Source organism: Abramis brama (genome assembly GCF_963993115.1).
Source record: "Abramis brama genome assembly, chromosome: 17".
In the NCBI taxonomy this organism is placed as follows: domain Eukaryota; kingdom Metazoa; phylum Chordata; class Actinopteri; order Cypriniformes; family Leuciscidae; genus Abramis; species Abramis brama.
This window is the reverse complement of record NC_139979.1, coordinates 16665574-16691198: the sequence shown is the minus strand read 5'-3', so window position 1 is coordinate 16691198 and position 25625 is coordinate 16665574. Positions and strand designations below refer to the sequence as shown.

The 25625-nt window shown below is 38.7% G+C and overlaps 2 protein-coding genes across 2 annotated transcripts; both read left to right on the top strand.

Annotated features, from left to right (window-relative positions):
* Window positions 1-1622: 1622 nt before the first annotated feature.
* On the top strand, window positions 1623-8572 carry LOC311067092 (uncharacterized protein). The gene is made up of 2 exons (XM_084088694.1): window positions 1623-2043; window positions 3340-8572. Exons 1-2 carry the CDS (start codon window positions 1680-1682, stop codon window positions 7485-7487), a joined length of 4512 nt encoding a protein of 1503 aa, XP_083944820.1. The 5' UTR covers window positions 1623-1679; the 3' UTR covers window positions 7488-8572.
* A 2315-nt stretch (window positions 8573-10887) lies between these two features.
* Window positions 10888-19384, top strand: LOC311067877 (trypsin-like). The gene is made up of 9 exons (XM_084090024.1): window positions 10888-10986; window positions 11238-11394; window positions 11704-11963; window positions 13676-13812; window positions 13907-14054; window positions 17768-17921; window positions 18508-18767; window positions 18986-19122; window positions 19208-19384. The coding sequence occupies exons 1-9, from the start codon at window positions 10947-10949 to the stop codon at window positions 19355-19357; spliced, it is 1443 nt and encodes a 480-aa protein (XP_083946150.1). The 5' UTR covers window positions 10888-10946; the 3' UTR covers window positions 19358-19384.
* Window positions 19385-25625: the final 6241 nt, after the last annotated feature.

Sequence of the window (25625 nt, the reverse complement as noted above, 5' to 3'; positions counted from 1 at the left end):
CACGTTGGTATCATTTTGAGGACTTTACATAGGCGTAATGGTTTTTATACTAAGATCTATCATTATAATGAAATTTTCTATCTCCTTACCCTAACCCCACCCCTAAATATAAACCTCTCAGAAAACTTTCTGCGTTTTTACATTTTTCATTTAAATTTTTTTTAAATTGTTTAGTATGTTTATTTAGCTATTTGAATTACTGGGACAGCCATCCTCATAATTTATGGGATAGAGACCTGAAACCTGAAAGATTACATAAACAGTTTGTTTATATTTTAAACAATGTACAGGAATTATAAACACCGAATAGATTAGGGTAGGCTACAACGGGGCGAAAGGCACACCTAAAGAAAATAAAAATGTGCTTTTCACTACTCCAATAGAGTATGATTGTAGAAAAAAAAAGAAAAGTTTTTATTGAACATTGATGGAGCAATAGCTTTTGTGTGAAAATAAGTGAATGCTATTAGCTATTTATTATCATGTTATTGTTCCTTTATCCCAAACAGCAGGGGCGCTGTTTTCCCCAAATGCCATTTTACAATTATTGAAAAACAGTTGGTTTTGCCTTGAACAACACTGAAAAACATTAACAAGACCTTGTCTCGAAATATAGTATTTTTATCGATTCTTATTTGCTACATCTACAACATTTTAAAAACATTAAATAGATCAAATTAATCAACTTTGCATTGCTGTCCGAGATCGCGGTAAGGATCAGCCACATTTCCACGTGCGTAGTCAAACGCGGTTGTTATGAAAAGTACTGAGCTGAATTTTTGTGCCATAGTTCGTTGAGAGAATGAAGTCAAATGCGCCTTTTCCCCCGCTGCGCCTGTAGCCCAGTTGTACCATTACCCTATAGGCGTAGGCCTATTATAGCGTAGATTGCTACCATGGCCATTGAACTGGATTCTTTTGTTATTGTAGAATGTACATGTACACATGAAATTCATCCTGCCCACATCCCATCCACATTCAAATCAGAATGTTTTTGTCTTCTTGGAAAATTTTATATACGAAACTCAATAATCGCTAAGTTATTTCCAATGATTCAAATAACACATCCACATGAAGCCTACAAAAATAAAAGGGCAACGTTTTTCACAATCGACACAGATATCACCATTTACAAAAATAATGGACAACGTTTTTCACAATCGACACAGATATAACCATTTAACTGAATATAAATAATGCAAAATGCATGTGAAAAGTAAAAGAAAAAAGGAGATTATAATTTAGATACATGACATGACCGCGAAATTACCTATGGAAATTACAAACAACGTCCGGCCCGGCTAAACCCCGCCCATTTTACATCTCTACCATGATAAAAACGTATTATTTAATTCCTTACTATTTAATGTAGATATAATAGTTGTTATAAATGAATATCGTATTATCACATCTTATTATATCTTACTATTCTATATCTTATATGATCATACTGAGCCTAAGGCTAATATATATATGAATTTGTTCAGGCAGACGTTGCGTGCTAACCATCATGGAGCCAGAAGGCACGTAGCTTAATCAATATTCATGAGCTAACCTTTCGCCATAGTAGGTTTCGTAAATGTGCCTTCCCCCCAACAACAACACACTGTCCTTTACCGCGAAAAGTGCGGTGCCTTTGCCTTTCCCATCGAGGAAAGCCTGAGCTGGCTAGAGCCATTATGGCTGCGGTTTATTCTGAAAAGGAGTGCAGTTTGCAATCAAATAATGAAAGTTTGTCCTCTGAATATGAGAAAGGTTCAGCCCAAGAGGTAAACATCGATCCAGTGAGCAATAGCAAAGCCTGTAATGCTAGAAACACGGACGGAGAAATGGAATTATGTCCCCGTGGCCCTACATTAAAAGCCCAGGACCACGCCGAAGTTGTTGCAGCCAATGCTGCAGTTCCACCCATGAAGATTAAAGCAGAGCAAGTGGAGGAAGATGAATGTGTGGTTGTACATATGGACGAGGTGGAAGAAGGAGATTTGGCTGATATGTTTACCAGTACAGGAGACTCGTCTGAGAGAGATGGAAGTACCGAAGGTAAGCAACTTTTTTTGTTGTTGTTGACAACACCGACCTTTCAGTTAGTCCCTAGCTACTAGTTATCTTTTACCTTGAAAACAAAACAAGAAGGTATATAAAGTCACCTAAAATTAAATGAACACCATCTTCCAAATTTTAGGAGTAGCTACACACAACCTTTGCATCATATTTTGTTTTCATATAATTGTATATAATTAAGACGTGCATCTTACTTATTATGGTTTATATTTTTGCGTTAAAACAGCTGGGTTAATTTGCACCAGCGGATACGCGTCGTCATGAGGAATGACAAAACAGCAGCAGTACTGCATGTCCATAAGGATTTTTTATTTATTTATTTTTAAACAAGCTCTGCTGCCTGTCATTATATATTAGTATATGGTTGACTGATTTGGCTGGCATTTCACAACGCTGAGATTTTCGTCTTATACTAATAGAAAGTCTTTGTCATTTTCAAACCAGCTGTGCAGACATTATAGTAGGCAACGAGATGTTAGCTACTGGTTTATTTAATCTGCTCCACCTTAATTTATATCGCAGTATTGCCGTTTTGCAGTAGATGGCAGTCTTTACTCAACTTTTGAATTGCGCATGTGCGTAAAAGAATAATAGAAAGGCGAATTAAAATTTTGTTTTAAGCCACGATTTTCCTGTGTTTGAATTCTCTATATAATATGTTTGTGAAATGTATTTTATTAATTATCATAATAATGTGGATAATTGGATCATATCATGGTCGATATCAGAGGTGGAACAAATAATTCGAACCAGAAGCCGAATTGTTACCTGGCAACAGTTTTCTTTAACAAAGCTGCGTGCTAGATCGTCTTACAGTTGTGTAAAATTTAAACAATGAAATCATTCTAACCTTTATGTGTAGTTTTATTGATGTTTTTTTCTTCTTCTTCTTATTTGATTTCTTATTAAGAACAGAAGTTGCATAAAAAAACAGTAGATTGTGTTTCTTTTCTTTTTTTTTCCTGATCATTTGTAATGCATAAATTATTTCTGATGGTTGCAATACACAATGCAACATTTGATTATTTTATTTTTTGTCTGATTTGTTATCCTATTCCTTTCCTCTGTTAAAATTGACATGAATTAAATATTTCCACTTTAAGATTATAAGCTTATAGTTTTTTTCATCATTATTTTCTTTGAACATTTGGAGTAAAGGGGGCTTTTTTCAGTCTTCTCATTTTAATTTGTTGGCTCTGTACACTGTTTATTTTTTTCTCTCCTCTGGCCACAGGACTCACCTTGACCTCCCATTTTCCCCTCTTGTATTTTTAGGGGATTGGCCATTTCGCTGTGAGGATTGCAGTGAGGCGTTTGGGAACAAGGAGGATTACTTAGAGCATCGCAGCGAGCATATCCATGATGGTCCCATAGTCTGCCTGGACACAGATTCGCAGTGGGATGACCTGCTCATCTCGACCGACGGAGGCCGAAGAACGTTGTTCTGTGCTCTGTGTGGACAAAAGTTTTCAAGCTCGAAAGGCTTTTTCACCCATCAATTGAAGCATCGCAATCAAGACATTAAGCAGGGGATAGGTGACGGCTTTGGTGAGGGTGCAGTAAGACAGAAGCTTTTTGAATGCAAGGATTGTGGTAAAGCTTTTTCCACTGTTGGTCAGTGTCTCAACCATCAGCGTTCACATAAGCAGGCCTCAAAGTCTGTTTTTCATCAGCTTGCTCATCTAAAGAAAAAGTCATTTCAGTGCCCCACCTGTGGACGCTGTTACTCTCGGGCTTCGGCTCTTGACGCACATCGTCGTTGTCATGAGGTAAAGCTGGTGAAATCCAAAACCTGTGAAACTGAGAAACCTCTGCCACTTAATGAATCTCCAGGTCAAACTGAAGACAATGGCACAAGCTCTGAACAGCATGAGGAGCATGAGCAAAAAGTTTTTCAGTGCTTCTGTGGCAAATCTTTTCGCACCATGTGTGGTCTCGGTACTCACCAGAGATTCTCAACCAGCTGTTCGGAAGGGAAGGTGAAGGAGGAAATTAAGCATTCGTTTGTTTGCTCTGAATGTGGCAAGACCTTCGTTAGCTCTGTGGCTCTGTTGTGCCATCAGCGTTGGCATAAAAGACGGGCACAACTTGTCTGCAGTGGCCAGCCATATAAATGTACAGAGTGCGGCAAGGTCTTCACTTCCCTCACGTTTTACAATAAGCATCAGCGATTGGCGCACAGTGAAGAGCTGCCAGCGAAATCATTCCTTCATCAAGTTATTCAGCTCAAGAAGAAGGCTTTTGAGTGTCAGGAGTGTGGTCGTCGGTTCTCGCGAGCATCTGCCCTGCAGTCGCATCAGCTCTGTCATACTGATGTCTTCGGCGACATCATGGAGAAGAAGCCTGAGATGAGCACAGCCACTCACACATTAAAAATAAACCAGAATGACAATGCTGACAGTGTGGTTATTCATTCTAAGGAGACCTCACATGCTCAAGTTCAAAAGAAAGATTTTAACTGCACCGATACAGTAGAAGAGTATGGGGCCATAGATGTTGATTATGAAGTTGTCCATATCACAGCTTCAGATGATTATGAGAACAACAGCAGTTTCTCTCAGGATCAAAATCCTGATCTTGAGTTAGTGTGTGAATCAGACCAAGAGGAAAAAGATGACTTGGGCTTCAATTTGAGTCAGACGGCTGAATCCACCTCCTCCCTGCAGTTGAATCCAGAGATTGATGTCAAGATTGTACAGATTGATTATGAGCATTTAAATGATGAACCATTAACAAATGCGGAACTCGTGAGCAAAAGCCGTCCTCAAGAGGCAAAGTATAATTGTCCACACTGTGATCGTAAATTTGTCAAGGGTTCGTCCTTGCGCTGTCACATACTTTGGCACAAGGGATGCATGGGAAAAAAATCAGATAGGAGGCAGAAGTTTGACGTAGTGACGCCAATAAAGAAGGAAATTTTAGCATGTGATGTTTTTGGCCATGAAAGTCCCTCCAAGAGTGCTGATTGCTTTAACACAGTAAAGCATGAGGATAAAGTGGCGTACAAGTCTATTTCATACCAACTCGAAAATCTGCAGAAGAACAACATTAAATGTGAAGAGTGTGGCATGTGTTTTTCCCGACTATCTGCATTGCATTCTCACCAACAGCATCACAATAGAAAAAAAAAGACCTTTGCTTGCGTGCAGTGTGACAGGAGCTATGTGACCGCAAGTGGTCTGTACAACCATCAGAAGGTTTGCTCTGGCGGTGCCACAGATGAAAAGACAAAGAATTTCAACCCAACTAAGTCACTTTTGGGCCCAAAGGTTTATCACTGTAAAAAGTGTGGTAAAGGTTTTTGGTCTTTGGGAGCTTTCTGTCATCACAAACAAAACCACTCAGAGTGTGCACATTTCGAGACAAGGCCCCCAGGTACGCCTGACACTGAGAACTGCCACATACGACGGAAGAAAAGGGGTCGTAGGGGTGGTTATAAAAGAGTGCACCCTCTGAATTCAAGAGAGGAACATGTATGCGAGGTGTGCGGCAAATCATACCACATGCTAGCTTGTTTTCTTAAACACAAACTTGTCCATGACACCCAAGGCCAACCTGCTGTCAAATCTTTTGACTATCAAGTCCAACAGTTGAAAAAGAACTCCTACCAATGTCCCGACTGTGCAAAGGTTTTCTCCCGTGCCATGGCCCTCCAGTTTCACATGAAAAGTCATGGTTATGAGACTGGCCTTCCTTTGATGGACTCTGACTCCTCTGAGCGACCTCAATGCCCGACATGCAACTCTTATTTTGCATCTGAGTCGATACTACAAAATCATCAGAAGCACTGTTTAAAACCCGAGGACAATGTGGAATTTCCACAAGAATGTGTTGAGATAGAGGAGCAAGATGCATCCTCCCAAAAAGCTAAAGATGCTGTTGACACTTCTCATTCAACTGATTCTAAAAAAGAACAAAACACGCCTTTAGCTTCAGATTTGAAATACAAATGTCAAGAATGTAGCAGAAGCTTTTCGGTAATTGGTGCTCTAAATTTTCACAAGCGAATTCATCGTAAAGGTCACCAATCTAAAAAGTTGAAATCCAGTTCGGCAAAGCCATTGAAGCTTGGTAAAGTAAAGCCAGAGAAGTGTTTGGCAAAATTGTCTTTTGTTTGTGCTGAATGTGGAAGATATTTTAGCACCAATTCAGCTCTTGGCACTCATAAGCGGTGGCACAAGGACAAAAAATTTGCCAGATTTCTCTCAAAGACCAATAAGATACGCTCAAAGAAAAGTGTGGATGGTGGACCTTATTTATGCAATGTGTGCGGGAAAGGATTCTTCTACCTTTGTGTTCTTCGCCGCCATCAACTACATCACCCTCGCATGGAGGCTCAACCCCAAAAAGAGCACGAAGTTGCTGAATCAAATGTTTTTTTTACCTGTCCAGATTGTCAAATGTCTTTCTCAAGTGGGTCTCTTCTAACAACTCACTTTACAGACCATCACAGCAAGCCTACTGAGACTGAGAAACTACAGTCTGAAATCCTCTCTACAGATGAGTCGGGTCCACCCGTCAAACTATTATACACATCCAAAATGGATGTCACCAAACAAGAGAAGACTAAGGTACAACACTTTCAGTGCTCACACTGTGCTAAGAGCTTCTTGAACATACGTGGCCTTCGTGCGCACAAATGGCAGAAACACCACAAGGTTAGTGAACGACCCACTGCCTCTATAGAAGAGCGCTCTGCATATGTTAAACCCTTTGCTTCTGAAGGGTCCCTTCGTAAAACGTCCAATAAGAAAGAGCTGAAAGCATCTACGGAGGAGGATCCCGTACAGCACAGTCGAAATTTTGAATTTGCTAAATGTTTTTTCAAATGCGATAAATGTGCTAAAGCGTTTCCCAGTGAGGAGCAGTTAAACGCTCATAAGGAGGTGGCGAAGACTCGTCCACACTGCTGCGCTCTTTGCTGCCGTGGTTACTGGACTGAAAACCAGCTGCAGCATCATCTCGCATGGCACAACGAAGTGCGCCGGCGTCTCCCAACTGAGCTGCGATACAGACTGAGTGCTTCCCTGTCACCTGGGCCTTCAGACAACCAGCAGGCTTTATCACACAGATCTGAGTCTATAGCCAAGCTGCCTGTAGCCCTTGTGAGTCCACAAGCGAATAGCCATAAATGTCAGCAATGTGGAAAAACCTTTTTGTCACCTCGTGCGCTGCAGCAGCACCAGACTCTTCACAAAAACGAGGAGCCGTACCATTGTTCGTTGTGTTCACAGACATTTAGTGATATCAGAAATCTTATCGACCACCATCAGGAGTGCTTGGGTGATAAAGAGCTAAAGGACAGTAGCTCAGCTTCTGAAGTGAGAGGCGCTGCTAACCTGACTTGCATTGAGTGTGGTATTTCCTTCAAACAGGAAACAGAACTGCATCAGCATTATATTGAACATGCACGTGGGTTCTAAAACTTGTGGAAAAAAATGCATGGAGAGGGATATTGGTATTTGATACATTGTTTACTGCACCTACACTGATTTAATTGAGGACTTGATTCAAGAGTTTTGTTACCTGCTGTGAGTTAGTATACAGTAGAATAACCGTATGCTTAAGGAGTAAGGAAAATGCCACGATCAGCTTTTAAATTCTAAATTTTTGCTGAAATTGTTGTAAAGAGAAAGGTCTCTGCTGATTTCAGAGCATTGTTACAGATGTCCTCTGAACCAAATAATTTGTTGTAATTTCTTGCATAAAAGCTGTACATTTCTTTGATTCCCTTTAAAATCTTGTTAGATCTCTGCAAGTGTTTCAAGAGTATCACTTTGATGCTTTTCAATCTGTTTAGAGGTTTTTAAAAGATTTATTTTCCCTCTTTTTTTGACTGCTCAATTTAGTGTCTCTGTTGATTTTTATCACCTGGCTTGTACTTGTAAAGGGTCCTTAATTTAAACTACCATGGTGTTTGCTGGATATTTTGTGTACATGTTATTTAAAAAATTGCTTGAAGATCTTTTTTTGTAAGCATTAGCCTACAGCTTAAGTCTCATGTGTGGTCATGCTAAACTTTGATTTGGGATTTGTACAGCATCTGTTAATGCCAGTGCCATTGCTCCTTTATTGCTATTGACATCACCATTTCTACAGTGAAAACCACAATTCTGTTGCATTTAGGTTTCGGTTTGCATTTCAAAACTTTTCATCTTTCTACTTTTTGAAAACATTTGGGGTTTAATGTTTCACTTGAAAATTTAGACAATTATTTCCTTTCTAGATATAATGTTATACGTTCTTTGTGAAATTGCCCTAAGGTCATGTTAATGACATTAAGAATGTATGAATGAGATGCAAATGGCAAAGCAGAGGCAGGGTTTTTTGTGTAGGTATGGCATTATGAATCATAAAGAAAATGGCAAATTATTTGAACAACCGAATCACCTTGTGATATTAAATTGAACAGTTATATTAACATTCCATTTTGTTGTCTTGTCTGGGTGGTGAGTGTGAAGGTTTATGGGTTGGTTTGTTTGTTAATAAAGGACCATCTTTTAATTTCCTTATAAAGTTGATTCATTGGTCATAATTTCAGCAAAAACTGTCTATTATTTTACCTTGTAGATGTTCACGTAGCCATAGCCTGTTTAATCTCTCCTCTCCCACTCTTATTAATATGTAGCTGATATGTTGGCTGTTATACATGACTGATGAACTTTACAGTGGTGGAGGTACTCTTTGAATGATGTCACTGGAAAAGTAAACTGATAAATATTAACATGATTAGTATATTTTACCAGCAGATTTATTTTGAATGTTATCTTACATGCAAATATTTGTTGTAGCTGGCTAATAAAACCGCAATGTCTGTATTATGTAGTGTGTGATTCTAAACACATCCTACCACACTACCATTTTTGAGACACCTGGATGACCCATTAAAGTTGCCAAAATTATGCTCTTTACAAAAAGAACACTGCATGTAATAGTGTATTCTACATTGTACTTAAACTGACCTTCCATTTCCAGAGTAACAAATTCTTAACTTGGTCTGACTGCCATTTTTACAGCAAATAAATCCAAATATGTGAATGTATTTGTGGGATAACTAGAAGCCACATGCTGAAATACACTTTTTAACTTGTGATAATGTCCCTGAAACTTTGCAATTCTTGTTTGTTTTTTAATGTGTACTAGGCAGTATGCATGCAGTAAAAAGTATGACCATTGTAATAGATTACATATTAAAATATAATAAAATATTAAAACACTAAGTTGAGAAAATGTTGCAACAGACATCGAAATTTTGCTTTGCTCTTTTATTGATATCAACATCGTCTTACTGACATGCAACTTTATCTCTTCTCTATTGAAGATGCACAGCATGAGATGTCTGTGGGCAGCAGTTCACTCTTTGCGAAAGAAAAGAGACAAAACAAGAAAAGACAGGTGGAATCTGTTTCTAATGGAAATGACAACGGCCTGGGATATGTTACAAAAGAGAAAAAAGTGAAAGAATCTTTTGATGGTTCCTGTCAGATAAAACCACCTGAGATCTTCACCACCTGTCCTGGTGTTGCTATGTTGTCAGAGGAAGAAAAGCCAGTGTATGCGACAGGCAAACAAGGTCTACGCCTGCGCTGTCTGCGGGAAGGTCTATTCCTACCTCGAGTCTTTCAGAAATCACCAGAAATGGCATATAACTTCAAAAGACCAACAGCCTGAAATCTGCTGTAAAACATGTAAGAAAGCTTTCAACCGTTATTTCTCTCTCACATTTCATAAAATTAAGCAAGCAGTGTGTTCCTAAAGAGCCTTCCATCCTTCATTGTGAGCTGTGTGATAAATATTTTGCCTCTGCTGTGGCATTCGTGAACCATCAGGAAATGCACAAGCAGAGGCCCTTCTGGTGTGATGTATGTACTAAAGTTTTCAGAAGTTCAGAGGGATTGAAAAGACACTTGCATGGCCATGACAACAAAAAAAAGAAGTGAAAATTGACGCCAACAACACTAAGCGATTCATCTGACTCCTCATCAGATGAAGGACAAAAACATTTAAATGAGGCACAGGAAGACAATTTGCAAGTGCAGGAAGTTGAGGGGGACTGGGAGTGTACTGAATGTGGTTCACATTTCATTGGGGAGTCTGAGCTTCATTATATGCATTATATGAAGCATGCAAGTGAGGAAGTTTGATACACAGTATGCTTGTTATTAATGTGGCATTTTATGTGACTCTCTCTTTACTTAATGACTTAATTTGTCTTGATGACACCCAAGTCTGTTAGATGCCTTTAAAATAATATAGTTTTGGGGGTCTTGGATGATATTGGTTTAATCAAGATTGTTGTACTTCATTGCTTAACACTGTTATTTGTGAGGCCTTAATTTTAATAAGCAATAGATTTTGACTCTAACATTTATCACTGCTTTTTGCAGTTTTGACCTGTTCATGTTCATGTCTGTTTCTTTCTAGTGTCTTGAATCTAGAATCTTTGTTGGTTGAGAGTAGACTATTTTTTGTTACGGAATTATTTTTTATTTTTTTGCTGTTAATAATTGTTACTTGTTACTGGATTTCATGTGTTGGATCAATGCATTATCAATACACCATGTGATGTTAATCATAGAATTTATCTTGAGTTGATTAAACAGTTAAATAAATAATAGCTAAAGTTGTGCTTTACTAAAAATGTAAAAGTATTTTTGTTTTTAATAAAACTTTGTATGTACACTACCTTGGTTTTATCATGTTCATGGAAAACGGTGTGATAAGAATTGTTGTTCCAGGTGCTAATTTTCACTTATGAATCATTTGCCATGATCTTATTGGTTGTTTCTGTATGGCAAACCCCTTAAATCACTTAAACAGTTGATGCAATTCTTGAACTTAGCAGAAGTTTTCTCTCTAAAGTTGTACTTCATTCCTCTGCAATGAAGACTATTGTGTTTGCTTTGCTGGCTGTGGCTGTAGGTATGTAGATTTCTCGTATTTATTATAATGCCAATTGACAGTGTCTGCCTACACATTGACCTGTAAAATTCCTTAGTCTTTACGATTAATTTGAGACTTAAAATGTTGATTGATCAGATAAAACAGCAAAATATGAAAAACAAACATCAGTTCAAGTAATCAGTTACAAAAGACACAACAAGCTTTAAAAAGTGATTTTATTTACTTCATTTTGGGCACTTTGTGAACAATTAAACATTCTTTTTATGAAGCTTGCAGTGCAGATGATAAAATCATTGGAGGTTATGAATGTTCGCCCAACTCCCAGCCCTGGCAAGTCTACCTTACTTACGATAATGGGGAACGCTGGTGTGGAGCATCTGTGATTAATGAAAGATGGGTTGTTTCTGCTGCTCACTGCTACGTTTCGTGAGTATATCATACATTTATGTTAAACCTCATTAATCTCCTTTTTCCCTATAGAGCAACTTTTTAAAAAAGGACTAATAGCAGTTGCATGTTAACATGTGTATTGTGAATACACTGAAAATGATGATTGTAAAATGTAACAGATACAGGATTTTTAAACCAAAGGCTGTGAAAAAAGTTACACATTCAATTCTAAAATAAAAATGAGTACATTAATCAAACATTTGAAACTATCCATAGACATAATATGTAGGTGCTGGTAAAATATATATTAGAGCCCAGTAATATATGAGGTTTTTTGTCAAATAGAGCTTCTCGTCTTACTGTCCACCTGGGAGAGCACAATGTCTACATTGAAGAAGGCACAGAGCAGCGGATCAGGGCAGAGAAAGTGATTCCTCACCCGGGATATAATGAGTTTACGGTTGACAATGATTTCATGCTGATCAAGCTGAAAGAGCCTGCCATCTTCAACCAGTATGTGCAGCCAATCCCTCTGGCAACCAGTTGCTCTTCTGCAGGGGAGCAGTGCTTGGTTTCTGGATGGGGCAATCAGATCACCACTGGAGGTGAGATGGCTGAGTAATGAAAATATTTTGTGTTATAAAACAGTTCCGATCTTGATTGATTAGCAGTATATGATATTTGATCCAAGGCCAATATGCCGAGCATCAGTGCTATAACTATTTTATCACTTTGTGTGTTCCAGACGACTGTTGGTCTGTGTATTAGTGGTGGAGATTTTTCAGTGACTGCAGGTTACATCAATGTGCCAGTAGGCAAGTAAAGGCTACTACATGAATAGTAAAGAAAAGTAAAGAATACACTACATGACTTTTGCCCCAATTTACAGTCTGGATGAGTTAATGCTAATTTCGGGAAGTCATACTCAGTCTGCAGATTTTGGAAAATCAAAGTTGACAGATTTTATCAGTGAATCGCATATGATGGCTAGAGATTCTGATTTTGTAGCTTCAGACTATGGCTGTGGTCAAAATTGCTACCTGTACCCTTATATAGGCTCTGTCTCAAATGGAACCCTAAGCCCTCGTGTTCTTCCTCCCGAGTCCACACTTGTGTGACGTAATGCCGCTTTGACTGTTGGAAGAAGTCTGCTGCGGGGCTCATGGGCTTGCGGCTCGGCAAAAGCGTGCATCAAGGGCGCATATCGGCCGCAAAGGGCGCGGATATGAGCACCCTTCTGAAACCTAAAATGACAAATGGGATACCCTACGGTCTTGTGGACTTAACAGGCACAAGCCAGCCATTGTAAGACCACAAGTGCACATAAAGTGTGCCATTTGGGACAGGGTCATAGAGTACTTTTTGAAGTGACAGCCATTTGTGGTGTTGTCTTAAACTTTAGTGGACATTGAGTGCACTCATTCAATCCCATAATGCACCGCAGTAACAAGTGTACAACCGAGATACACTCAACAGGTAGCCGCTAGAGAAGATGCTGTCCAAGTGGACTATATTAGTGGAGTAATGTTGGGTATAGTGAATGAGGGTATCCACCTTATTTTTAACACAAGCACAGACGTGGCCATTTGTAATTTGAGTGTGCTTCCGTTATTTTTAACTGTACAAACAGCTTGTTATGCTGCTTGATAATACAAACTGGTATTTAATGTATTGTTGTAAATATAAAGACTGCATCCAGTCTGAGTACATCAAGCATCTTTGATATTTTGAGCCGTTTTCGAACACATTGTTTTCATTTATCATGCGTCTCCTAGCAAGGCACGTTTCTGAGTGTTCGGATTGACTTGAAAGTCTGGTAGTTTGTAATCCTCAGTCGTTTAATGTATGATGCCCAGTTTTTCTCGGTAACCATTTACAAAGTTGGCAAATATATAATGCAGTTATAATCTATTCCAGCCTTTACTGTCTTTATGAGTGAGTCATTTGATTCATTCACTAAACCAATTAGTTAAAAAATGCTGAAGAACGAATTCTGAAGAATTCAAGAACGAAACACCACTATTGTTTGTTGCTCTGAGACATGCAACACAAAATTATGTGGTGTCTTGTTTGAAACATTTTTGTTGGCGGGTAAAATACAATAAAGTAACTGGAAATCCTTCTAATCTGTAAGTTTGTCAGTATTCTTGTTAAATGAACTGTTGAATAAAGCCCTCATGCATGGGTATATACTGTATATATATATATATATATATATATATATATATATATATATATATATATATATATACACACACAAAAGTTAGGTATGTACAAGATCCAAATCTTTAACGTTGTTCTTGTACTCTTTTTCCAGTTGACTATGCTTCTAAGCTGCAGTGTCTGAATTTGCCTGTACTGTCAACGGCGCAGTGTGAGGGTGCGTATGGATGGCAAATAACTGAAAACATGTTCTGTGCTGGATTCATGGAGGGAGGCAAAGACGCATGTCAGGTATGTCATTGACGTAGTCTTCTTTTTTATGTCTGTTATATATTTTCATATAAAATCACACATTTCTTCTTTTCTTTTTCCAAACTATTCTCAGGGTGATTCTGGCGGTCCTGTGGTGTGCAATGGAGAACTGCGAGGAGTTGTTTCCTGGGGTTATGGCTGTGCTGAACGTGGCTATCCTGGGGTTTATGCTGAGGTGTGCCGCTACACTGACTGGGTCAAGTCCACCATTGCTAACAACTAACTGTTTGTTCAGCTAAATTGGACCTTTTAATTCAAATGTAATTTTTTCTGAAATATCTGTGGTTAAATTCATTTTTGAACAAATAAAAGTGTTTCTGTCCATTCATTTTATATAGATATAGTATTTTAAGATTTTCTTAGCCAAGGTTGCTCTTAGCCCAAAATGTAATTCCAAAAAGGGGGAGTCATATCGCTATTCTTTGTGTTCACAATCACAAACTTGTGATATCAGAAATCTTGCTCCATGTAACAAATCTCAAATCATCTCAAACTGGTTTCTTGAACAAGACAGTGAGTTCACTATACTCAAATGGCCTTTGGGGTGTGCTGGAACGTGAGATTCACAACATGGATATGCAGCCGACAAATCTGCAGCAACTGTGTGATGCTATCATGTCAATATGGACCAAAATCTCTGAGGAATGTTTCCAGCACCTTGTTGAATCTATGCCATGAAGAATTAAGGTACTTCTGAGAGATGGCCCTCACTGCAGAACATGAAATCCAGGGGGAGGAGTTGGATCCAGATCCAACTCCTCCCACCTTACATATACCTAAACCTACCCATCTCCACCCCCTGATCCCTAAACCAACCCCTAAACCTTCCCATCTCCACCCCCTGATCCCTAAACCCACCCCTAAACCTACCAATTTCCACCCCTTATCTGGATCCAGCTCCGCCCCCTGGATCTCGTGTACTGCAGTGAGGTGCTACTGACTTCTGAAGGCAAAAGGGGGTCCAACCCGGTACTAGCCAGGTCTACATAAAGTGGCCGGTGAGTGTAATGGGTGAAATAACAGATTGAAGTCTAAGATACTGACCTCAACCAATCGGTTGAGATGTTCATAAAAGGTAAACCTTAAAAACACATAGTGTGGATTTAAGAAAAGTCTCCAGCAGATGCATACGGACAATGAATTAATGACCAGACCCAAAGTCTATTAAAAATATGAAGACTTCAGATGCAAAAGCCTCTAAGTCTGTCTAAAGTTTTTGTTTAATTTTTATCAGGCTCCAATGTATAGGTTTCTAACCAAGTACCGGCATTTCTGAATGGGCTGAGGCTGGGATAGTGAGTATGTATGGAGAGCATTTACTCAATATTAATATCTCATTTTTGACAGAGGTGGCTTTTAGAGGCTTTTGCATCGGAGGTCTTCATATATTTACAGTATTTATTTATTTTTCATTAGAAAGAAAGAAAGAAAGAAAGAAAGAAATAAATGTGAACTTTGGGGTTTGTATATTTATTCAGTGAGGAAAGCATCTGCTGCATGTTGAACATTTAAATATTTGTTTCTTTTGTTTTCTTTTTTCTTTCTTTTTTGCTACACACACATGAGAACATACTGGTTTCAGTATGTCATTAAACTAATTTTCTCTTTACCTATGAGTGTAAGTGTAACAAAGTGTTTTAAAGGAAAATGACCTTTTAAATTCCACTTTTTTGCTGAAATTGTAGAGGGAAAGAAAACATGGTGAGCAATATTACAAATATCCTCTAAACAAAACAGTGATTTCTAATTACACTAAAAGTTGTAAATGTATATTATTCCTTTTAAATGTCATTAGATCTCTGATGCAACTGATGCAATTGGAACAACTCATCTGAGAGTGATTCACCTGACACTTGTGGCTCTGACTCTGATTGGGAGTGTCATTTCAATGGGGAATCTTCATCGATGAATGAAGCATGCAAGAGGGGAAGTTTGATAAATGCTCATTTTTAGACATCATGTGCCTAACATGCAACACATTATGCATTGCAATATCTAGTGATGTATCGTGATGACTTTCTTCATGCTTTCCTTTCGTGTAATTATGTAATGTGTTTTGATGACACATTGACTTTTATGGCTGCTTTAAACTATAGCTAACTATAAATTATTAGAGAATTTTTCTTGTACGGACTGAATAGTTAATCAAAAATACCTAATCAAACTTTTCACTGTCTGAAGTTGTGCTTCACTCAAAAAGTAAAATAGCTCTTAATCAAACATACATTTAATATTTAAATATCAATGGCAAAAATTAATTTAACACTTTATTTTAAGATGACGTAGTTACACGTTACTACGTGCACTTACTATTGCAATAACAGTAAATTATAAATAATTATAAGTATCTAAACCAAACACTCTCCCTAACCATAATTCTATAATAAGTACATATTTAATTAATATGACTCAGTAAGAACAATGTTACTACATCATCCTTAAAATAAAGTGTCACTAAAATTAATTGTTTACATTCATTTAATATATTAATGTAATCCTCCACATACGGATGCTTGTGTGATTGGATTATTTTAGTTATTAATTCAACAATGGAACAAAACAAAGCATGGGTTAGACTAACTATTGACATGCAGCAGGTTACAGGATATCAAAATAGATGTTGTTCCTCAAACCTATAGGCAAGGCAAGGCAAGTTTATTTATATAGCACATTTCATACACTACGGCCATTCAAAGTGCTTTACACAGAAAGGAATTAAAATAATCACAAAATAAATACAAAAATAAAAATAAATCAACAAACATTGATTAGCCATTTTCTGGCTAATCACCAGGGAATGCTAGGTTGTCTATTCTGGGAACCAAAAATTGTTGGTATATGCAGTCAGAAATATGTTTTTTGCTTCTCACAACTTTTGTGAAATTCTTTAAAAAATGTATTGCTATGGGGGAAACATGGAGAAGGTGAACTCCTCATTGGGAGAAAGGACACATTTAAGGGAAATAATCAAGTATAAGTTATAAAAAATAATAATTGAGGGGCAATTAATGATTTTGATCAAGAAGAGAGAATGGAAAAAGAATAAGAGATAATTGGTGATGAGGATGACAACTATTTACCTGATAGGGAATCATCTGACTCTAGTGACTCCAAGTCATCAGATGAGGAACAAGAGCATTTAGATGAGGCACAGATAAAGAATTAGAAAGAACAGGAAATTGAGGGGGGACTGGGAGGTTTTTGAAAGTGGGAGTCTGGGCTTCATGTGCATTATATAAGCCATGCAAGTGGGGAAGATTGTATATCCTTTTGGACAAGGTCATTGAAGATTCAGCTGACTGAAAGATATTGCAAGGTACTTGTTAACACCTGAGATCAATACTGTAAGTATTTGCTTTCTCATTGTGTAGTATTGGTTGGGTTGTGTACATATTGTGCACAGCTCAGTGATATATTGTGAAGGCTTGGCAGTTTTCCTTTTGTATGATTTATTTGTATGATAATAACTAAATGTTTCAGTGACCAAAGTCAGACTTGATGACACTCAAGACAATTAGATGTCTTTAAAATATTATTATTATCATTTTGTATTTAAATGATGTTTTCCGTTGAACCCCTTGTGTTTCCTGCATTATCACTTTAAAACATTAATGCTGTTTCTGAAATTTGCAGGATCTTTCTTTTGTCTGAATGTGAGCACTTCTTTCCTCTACTACAATGAAGACTATTATGTTTGCTTTGCTGGTAGTGGCTGTGGGTATGTAGATCTCTCTTCATACTTATTGTTTTCAATGTTTTACACTGTCCTATAGCCTACTGCCTATCTTTAACCTTAATATGATACAACATTTTACTGATACATACATGTTTACTGATCATTATTAAATGGTAAAAATGACAGACACAAATATCAAAAGCATGCACCGTATGAAAAATTACACGTCTTTTTTAAACAAATTTTTTTTTTTTCCAGTTTGTTGCACAGGTGAGCTAATCATTGGAGGTTATGAATGTCTACCCCACTCCCAGCCCTGGCAAGTCTACCTTACTAACGATGGGGAACGCTGGTGTGGAGCATCTGTGATTAATGAAAGATGGATTGTTTCTGCTGCTCACTGCGAGATTCTGTGAGTATAACTATATCCTCACTTTATTTACTTATTTATTTAAAAGATGGGGGTTCATTAACCAACCCACCACTGGCATCCAATGTCAGCTTATAGCCCTAGTTTTGTAAAGCCTATTATTTGAAAAGTATAGTGTACCGTTTTTTGTTTAAATTGCCTCTTTTCTGGATTCACTCTCAGAAAAAAAGGTACAAAAGCTGTCACTGGGACGGTACCCTTCAAAAGGGTTCTAATATGTACCATTTAGGTACTAATATGTACACTTTTTGTACCAATATGTACCCTTGAGGGACTAATATGCACTCTTTAGGTACAAAGGTGTACCTTTTGAAAAGGTACCGCCACAGTGACAGCTTTTGTACTTTTTTTTCTGAGAGTGTTCAAGGAGTAACCACGACATTTTTCTTTACCATTTAGCACACTAGTGCGAGAGTATTTATTATTGTCTTGACATAACAATAATGTCTCTGAGATTTAAGTATAAAACCCATTTGAGACTATCCATAGCAGTATTTTGTAGGATGGCAATTTTGCTGGTAAAAGTTATATTAGAGCCCAGTAATATATGAGTTTTTTTGTCAAATAGAGCTTCTCGTCTTACTGCCCACCTGGGAGAGCACAATGTCTACATTGAAGAATGCACAGAGCAGCGGATCAGGGCAGAGAAAGTGATTCCTCACCCGGACTATAATGATTTAACGTTTGACAATGATTTTATGCTGATCAAGCTGAAAGAGCCTGCCATCTTCAACCAGTATGTGCAGCCAATCCCTCTGGCAACCAGTTGCTCTTGTGAAGGGGAGCAGTGCTTGGTTTCTGGATGGGGCAATCAGATCCCCATTGGAGGTGAGATGGCTAAGTAATAAAACTTTTCTTTATTAACATTTGATAAGGTCCGTTCTTAAAGCATTGCATTCAAAAGTTTAGATATGTAAAAGTTACACACACACACACACACACACACACATATATATATATTATATATATATATATATATATATTTGTTTGTTTTTTGTACACATATATGTATATACATAGGTCTAGCTATTTATTTTTTTTTTCAGCTGACTATGCTTCTACGCTGCAGTGTTTGGATTTGCCTGTACTGTCAACGGCGCAGTGTGAGGGTGCGTATGGATCGCTCATAACTGAAAACATGTTCTGTGCTGGATTCATGGAGGGAGGCAAAGACTCATGTCAGGTATGTCATTGACGTAGTTTTTATCTATATGTCTGTTATATATTTTCATAAAGACTTTCTTTTAATTTCCCCATTTTTTTCTCAGGGTGATTCTGGCGGTCCTGTGGTGTGCAATGGGGAACTGCGAGGAGTTGTTTCCTGGGGTTATGGCTGTGCTCAACGTTGCTATCCTGGGGTTTATGTAGAGGTGTGCCGCTACACTGACTGGGTCAAGTCCACCATTGCTAACAACTAACTGTTTGTTTAGCCTGGTTTACAGGATAATTTTCCTTGTTTTATCTTGAAATATCTCAAATTAAATTCAGCTTGAAACATGCATGAGTGTATTTGTGTTATATTTTTAAATGGACAGTCAACATGAAACGGAAGTCTCAAACAAAACAAAAAAAGTAGGGAGGAACTTGATTTTTGACCATAGGGAATTGATTGGATCGCCGTGGTTTACTAATTGATCAATCTCATGTGAGTGACAGGTTGCCCCGCCCTCACACCATGGAAACACATCATCAGAGAAGAAAAGAGATGTTGTTATTTTGATTAAAGATTATGAGGCCACATGAATATAAAAAACAATAATGAGCACGGATAAATCATTTATATTAAATAGTGCAATATTCCATAACTGTGAAAACACTGAAAAACTATTTTTTGTAAAATGTAGACATTATGACGCCTAGTGATAAATAGCCCAGATATGCTATTTAAATATATGTGAACTTATTACCAAGCATTACCCATATTGCTGGAAGATATGATACAGTTGTAGTAACATTGCTCAGTTGACAGTGCACAATACATTTTGATTGTGCAAAATACATAAAATGCTTGTGTGACCGCAATGTCCAATAAAATCAACCGATATCCACAACATATACAAATATCTTTAACCTACCTCTACATTGTGCCTCATCAGTGTTTTTTTGTTTTGTTTTGTTTTCTGAGGAACTAATAGGCTATTTATTTTAAAGACTACAACATTCTATTTTTGTGAACTACAACTCCCACATATAGAGTCTCTGCGTGACGTCACACAGCCTGCATCCCAGTGTTGTGATATGGCGACCTCGCATAAAGCCCGTTAGATAAAGGCGCAACCAATGGGTTATCAAGAAAATACTGCATTGGAAAGATGCTGGGAGAAAGAAAAAAATTAAATCGGTGAGTTTGGGGCTTCTATTAGTTAATACAGAGCTATGCAGTCATACCTTTCTGGCTCTGCACACAACCACGCACAGACACGCGCCATATAAGAGGCAGTTTTGCACACAATGGGTTAGAACAGCAAAGCCGCATATTAGCGAAACATTGAAGGATATAACCACTGCACGAGTGAGAGTAAACAGCTATTTTCTTGTAGTCGTCTTTATTTCGACTTCCCTTTCATTCGTTGTTCAGCTTATTTTAACCCTGCACAGTGGGCTGTGTGACCGTGTCTCAAAACCTAGTGGTGATGTACCTTCATAGACGGCAGATTTGTGACATCAGTATCCACTTGCACTGGATTCTTTGTTTCGTACACCATACCTAGAAGACTTCTACATTAACTTGTTACAGTTTGATTGATGTATAGTCCAAAATCACTTTCCGTTGTTTGAATTAGCCTACTGTGCTCGAATGTGTTCCAGAAAGGCTGTCAGTCGGGTAGTGGTGGGGATCGTTCATTGACTCTTTCTGTAGGTTACATCAATACAAGAGAACATCTTTTTTTAATCATTGAAACATTAATTAATTCAACCGATTCGATTAAAAACACTGATTCATTTAGGAGTTGATCGAAGACGCAGCCAACCTCAATGTTCAAACACCATCTTTATTTTTTAGCTGAACTACAGCTAAACTACAAAATGCTGCCTTCGGAGTATGCATTCCAAGGTAGGAAGGCATCAAGGCACGTCCGTATCCAATGTTAGCTTCACTTCCTGTCTCCTGAGATACCTTCATCTGATCGATTTTTGAAGGCAGCATTGATGTATCCTTCGCTGCCTTTGATATCCCACAATCCTGTGCTTTCCATTCTGTTACAGTTGAGTCAAAATTAAAGATGGCATCTGAAAGTCACAGTTGTTGTCAAGTTTGTGTAATTGTACATTTTTGACCAACATTTTCTACTAGTGATGTCATTTCTAGAAAGAAATTAATATTGTAGTTATTAAATATTTGCTTGGTTATCACCAAAGGCAAAGCTTGTTGTATATCATTAAAGGGTACACCCACACACAGCAGACAGTGACAGGGAAACTGAGTACATGTGATTACCTGCATTGGTCTTCTTCAGGTTAACCCATACAGTATATTTGTGATTATTATTTTTTTGATTAAGATTAAAATGTCTCCACGATCTGCTTTTGAAGAAATATCGTAGTATTGTGCTACAGTGTGCTATATCAGTTGTGGTTTTGGCGCCTCTGTCCCAACATACTGTACAATGCGACCTACATTCACATCACGTGTTAACACAGAGGTTGAGTTACACTCACGCGATACTGCAATTCACAAAAGTTCATTATTTGCATGTGCTTTAAAGCCTTGCTGGTTAAACATTTATTTCGCTTACTGATGCGCTGTTCTAACATGCACTTTTCTGAGAACATACACCCAAAGCGCACATCTAAAAGCCTGTCAAACAGCGCCTGGTTACTGTTTCCGTGCCGGTGTGTCCGTGTTGGTGTGTCCGTGCAGTTGTCTGTGTCCGTGCCGGTGTCTGTGTTAGTGTGTCTGTGCCGGTGTCCGTGCCAGAGACGGTGACCATGACCGTGCAGTTGTGTCCTTTTTGGTGTGTCTTTGTTGATGTGTCCGTGCCGGTGTCCTTGCAGGAGACGGTGCTGGCGTGTCCGTGTTGGCACCCATGCCGGTGTCCGTGCAGGAGACCGTGCCGGTGTGTCCTTGTTGGTGTGTCTGTGCCAGTGCTGGTTTCCGTGCCGGTGCCCATGCCAGTCTCCGTGCCGGAGTGTCCGTGTTAGTGTCCGTGTTGGTGACCATGCCGGTGTCCGTGACCATGCCGTTGTCCGTGTCCGTGCCGGAGACGGTGACCATGCCGGTGTCCGTGTCCACGCCGGAGGTGGTGACCGTGCCGGTGTGTCTGTGCTGCTGTGTCAGTGACGGTGCCGGTGTCTGTGCAGGTGTGTCCATCCCAGTGTCCGTGCCGGTGTGTCCATCCCAGTGTCCGTGCCGGTGTCTGTCCGAGTGTCCGTGCCGGTGTCTGTCCCAGTGTCCGTGCCAGTGTCTGTGCTGGTTTCCGTGGCAGTGTCCGTGCCGGTGTGTCTGTATTGCCAGTGCCGGTGCACAACAGAAGAAATCAATTTATTTGGGTTTAAATAAAGGCTCCTTAATAACCAAAGTATCCTATAATGGATAGTGTTTTGTGTAAGCTCTGTTTTAAAAGTCCTTTTAAAAAATGTATTGTAAAATGTATTTCTGTTGTACTTATTTATAACAGCAATTACAACATTACTGTAAACAATTTAACCAAGGCAACATCTGTGGTATTACTTTATCTAAAAAAAAGAAAGTTAACAGTGACAGTCAACAGAGAGCTTATATCACTTACAGTGAGGAAAATAAGTATTTGAACACCCTGCTATTTTGCGAGTTCTCCCACTTGGAAATCATGGAGGGGTCTGAAATTGTCATCGTAGGTGCATGTCCACTGTGAGAGACATAATCTAAAAAAAAAATCCAGAAATCACAATATATGATTTTTTAACTATTTATTTGTATGATACAGCTGCAAATAAGTATTTGAACACCTGTCTATCAGCTAGAATTCTGACCCTCAAAGACCTGTTAGTCTGCCTTTAAAATGTCCACCTCCACTCCATTTATTATCCTAAATTAGACGCACCTGTTTGAGGTCGTTAGCTGCATAAAGACACCTGTCCACCCCATACAATCAGTAAGAATCCAACTACTAACATGGCCAAGACCAAAGAGCTGTCCAAAGACACTAGAGACAAAATTGTACACCTCCACAAGGCTGGAAAGGGCTATGGGAAAATTGCCAAGCAGCTTGGTGAAAAAAGGTCCACTGTTGGAGCAATCATTAGAAAATGGAAGAAGCTAAACATGACTGTCAATCTCCCTCGGACTGGGGCTCCATGCAAGATCTCACCTCGTGGGGTCTCAATGATCCTAAGAAAGGTGAGAAATCAGCCCAGAACTACACGGGAGGAGCTGGTCAATGACCTGAAAAGAGCTGGGACCACCGTTTCCAAGGTTACTGTTGGTAATACACTAAGACGTCATGGTTTGAAATCATGCATGGCACGGAAGGTTCCCCTGCTTAAACCAGCACATGTCAAGGCCCGTCTTAAGTTTGCCAATGACCATTTGGATGATCCAGAGGAGTCATGGGAGAAAGTCATGTGGTCAGATGAGACCAAAATAGAACTTTTTGGTCATAATTCCACTAAACGTGTTTGGAGGAAGAAGAATGATGAGTACCATCCCAAGAACACCATCCCTACTGTGAAGCATGGGGGTGGTAGCATCATGCTTTGGGGGTGTTTTTCTGCACATGGGACAGGGCGACTGCACTGTATTAAGGAGAGGATGACTGGGGCCATGTATTGCGAGATTTTGGGGAACAACCTCCTTCCCTCAGTTAGAGCATTGAAGATGGGTCGAGGCTGGGTCTTCCAACATGACAATGACCCGAAGCACACAGCCAGGATAACCAAGGAGTGGCTCTGTAAGAAGCATAAGGTTCTGGCGTGGCAAACTGGTATTTAATGTATTGTTGTAAATATAAATACTGTTTTGTAGTGTAGATAGGTTTACCATTTACTGCACTTTGTTATTCTTCTAGTTATTTACATACAGCGGCTATAATTTGGAACATTCAGAGTAGCTTACTTCCGCGTTGCGCAATAAGATGGATGGGGGCAATTTTAATACAGCCTATGACTGCATCCAGTCTGAGTACATCAAGCATCTTTGATATTTTGAGCCGTTTTTGAACACATTGTTTTCATTTATCATGCGTCTCCTAGCAAGGCACATTTCTGAGTGTTCGGATTGACTTGAAAGTCTGGTAGTTTGTAATCCTCAGTCGTTTAATGTATGATGCCCAGTTTTTCTCTGTAACCATTTACAAAGTTGGCAAATATATAATGCAGTTATAATCTATTCCAGCCTTTACTGTCTTTATGAGTGAGTCATTTGATTCATTCACTAAACCAATTAGTTAAAAAATGCTGAAGAACGAATTCTGAAGAATTCAAGAACGAAACACCACTATTGTTTGTTGCTCTGAGACATGCAACACAAAATTATGTGGTGTCTTGTTTGAAACATTTTTGTTGGCGGGTAAAATACAATAAAGTAACTGGAAATCCTTCTAATCTGTAAGTTTGTCAGTATTCTTGTTAAATGAACTGTTGAATAAAGCCCTCATGCATGGGTATATACTATATATATATATATATATATATATATATATATATATATATATATATATACACACACAAAAGTTAGGTATGTACAAGATCCAAATCTTTAACGTTGTTCTTGCACCCTCACACTGCGCCGTTGACAGTACAGGCAAATTCAGACACTGCAGCTTAGAAGCATAGTCAACTGGAAAAATCCAGTTGACTATGCTTCTAAGCTGCAGTGTCTGAATTTGCCTGTACTGTCAACGGCGCAGTGTGAGGGTGCGTATGGATGGCAAATAACTGAAAACATGTTCTGTGCTGGATTCATGGAGGGAGGCAAAGACGCATGTCAGGTATGTCATTGACGTAGTCTTCTTTTTTATGTCTGTTATATATTTTCATATAAAATCACACATTTCTTCTTTTCTTTTTCCAAACTATTCTCAGGGTGATTCTGGCGGTCCTGTGGTGTGCAATGGGGAACTGCGAGGAGTTGTTTCCTGGGGTTATGGCTGTGCTGAACGTGGCTATCCTGGGGTTTATGCTGAGGTGTGCCGCTACACTGACTGGGTCAAGTCCACCATTGCTAACAACTAACTGTTTGTTCAGCTAAATTGGACCTTTTAATTCAAATGTAATTTTTTCTGAAATATCTGTGGTTAAATTCATTTTTGAACAAATAAAAGTGTTTCTGTCCATTCATTTTATATAGATATAGTATTTTAAGATTTTCTTAGCCAAGGTTGCTCTTAGCCCAAAATGTAATTCCAAAAAGGGGGAGTCATATCGCTATTCTTTGTGTTCACAATCACAAACTTGTGATATTAGAAATCTTGCTCCATGTAACAAATCTCAAATCATCTCAAACTGGTTTCTTGAACAAGACAGTGAGTTCACTATACTCAAATGGCCTTTGGGGTGTGCTGGAACGTGAGATTCACAACATGGATATGCAGCCGACAAATCTGCAGCAACTGTGTGATGCTATCATGTCAATATGGACCAAAATCTCTGAGGAATGTTTCCAGCACCTTGTTGAATCTATGCCATGAAGAATTAAGGTACTTCTGAGAGATGGCCCTCACTGCAGAACATGAAATCCAGGGGGAGGAGTTGGATCCAGATTCAACT

What these genes read in the sequence shown, in the direction of transcription:
- LOC311067092 (XM_084088694.1), top strand. Translation starts at nt 1,680, where the DNA reads ATGGCTGCGGTTTATTCTGAAAAGGAGTGCAGTTTGCAATCAAATAAT. An exon ending in GAGAGATGGAAGTACCGAAG is followed by an intron (nt 2,044 to 3,339) that starts GTAAGCAACTTT and finishes TTGTATTTTTAG; the next exon opens with GGGATTGGCCATTTCGCTGT.
- LOC311067877 (XM_084090024.1), top strand. Translation starts at nt 10,947, where the DNA reads ATGAAGACTATTGTGTTTGCTTTGCTGGCTGTGGCTGTAG. An exon ending in CAATCAGATCACCACTGGAG is followed by an intron (nt 11,964 to 13,675) that starts GTGAGATGGCTG and finishes CTCTTTTTCCAG; the next exon opens with TTGACTATGCTTCTAAGCTG. An exon ending in GCTGCTCACTGCGAGATTCT is followed by an intron (nt 17,922 to 18,507) that starts GTGAGTATAACT and finishes TTTGTCAAATAG; the next exon opens with AGCTTCTCGTCTTACTGCCC.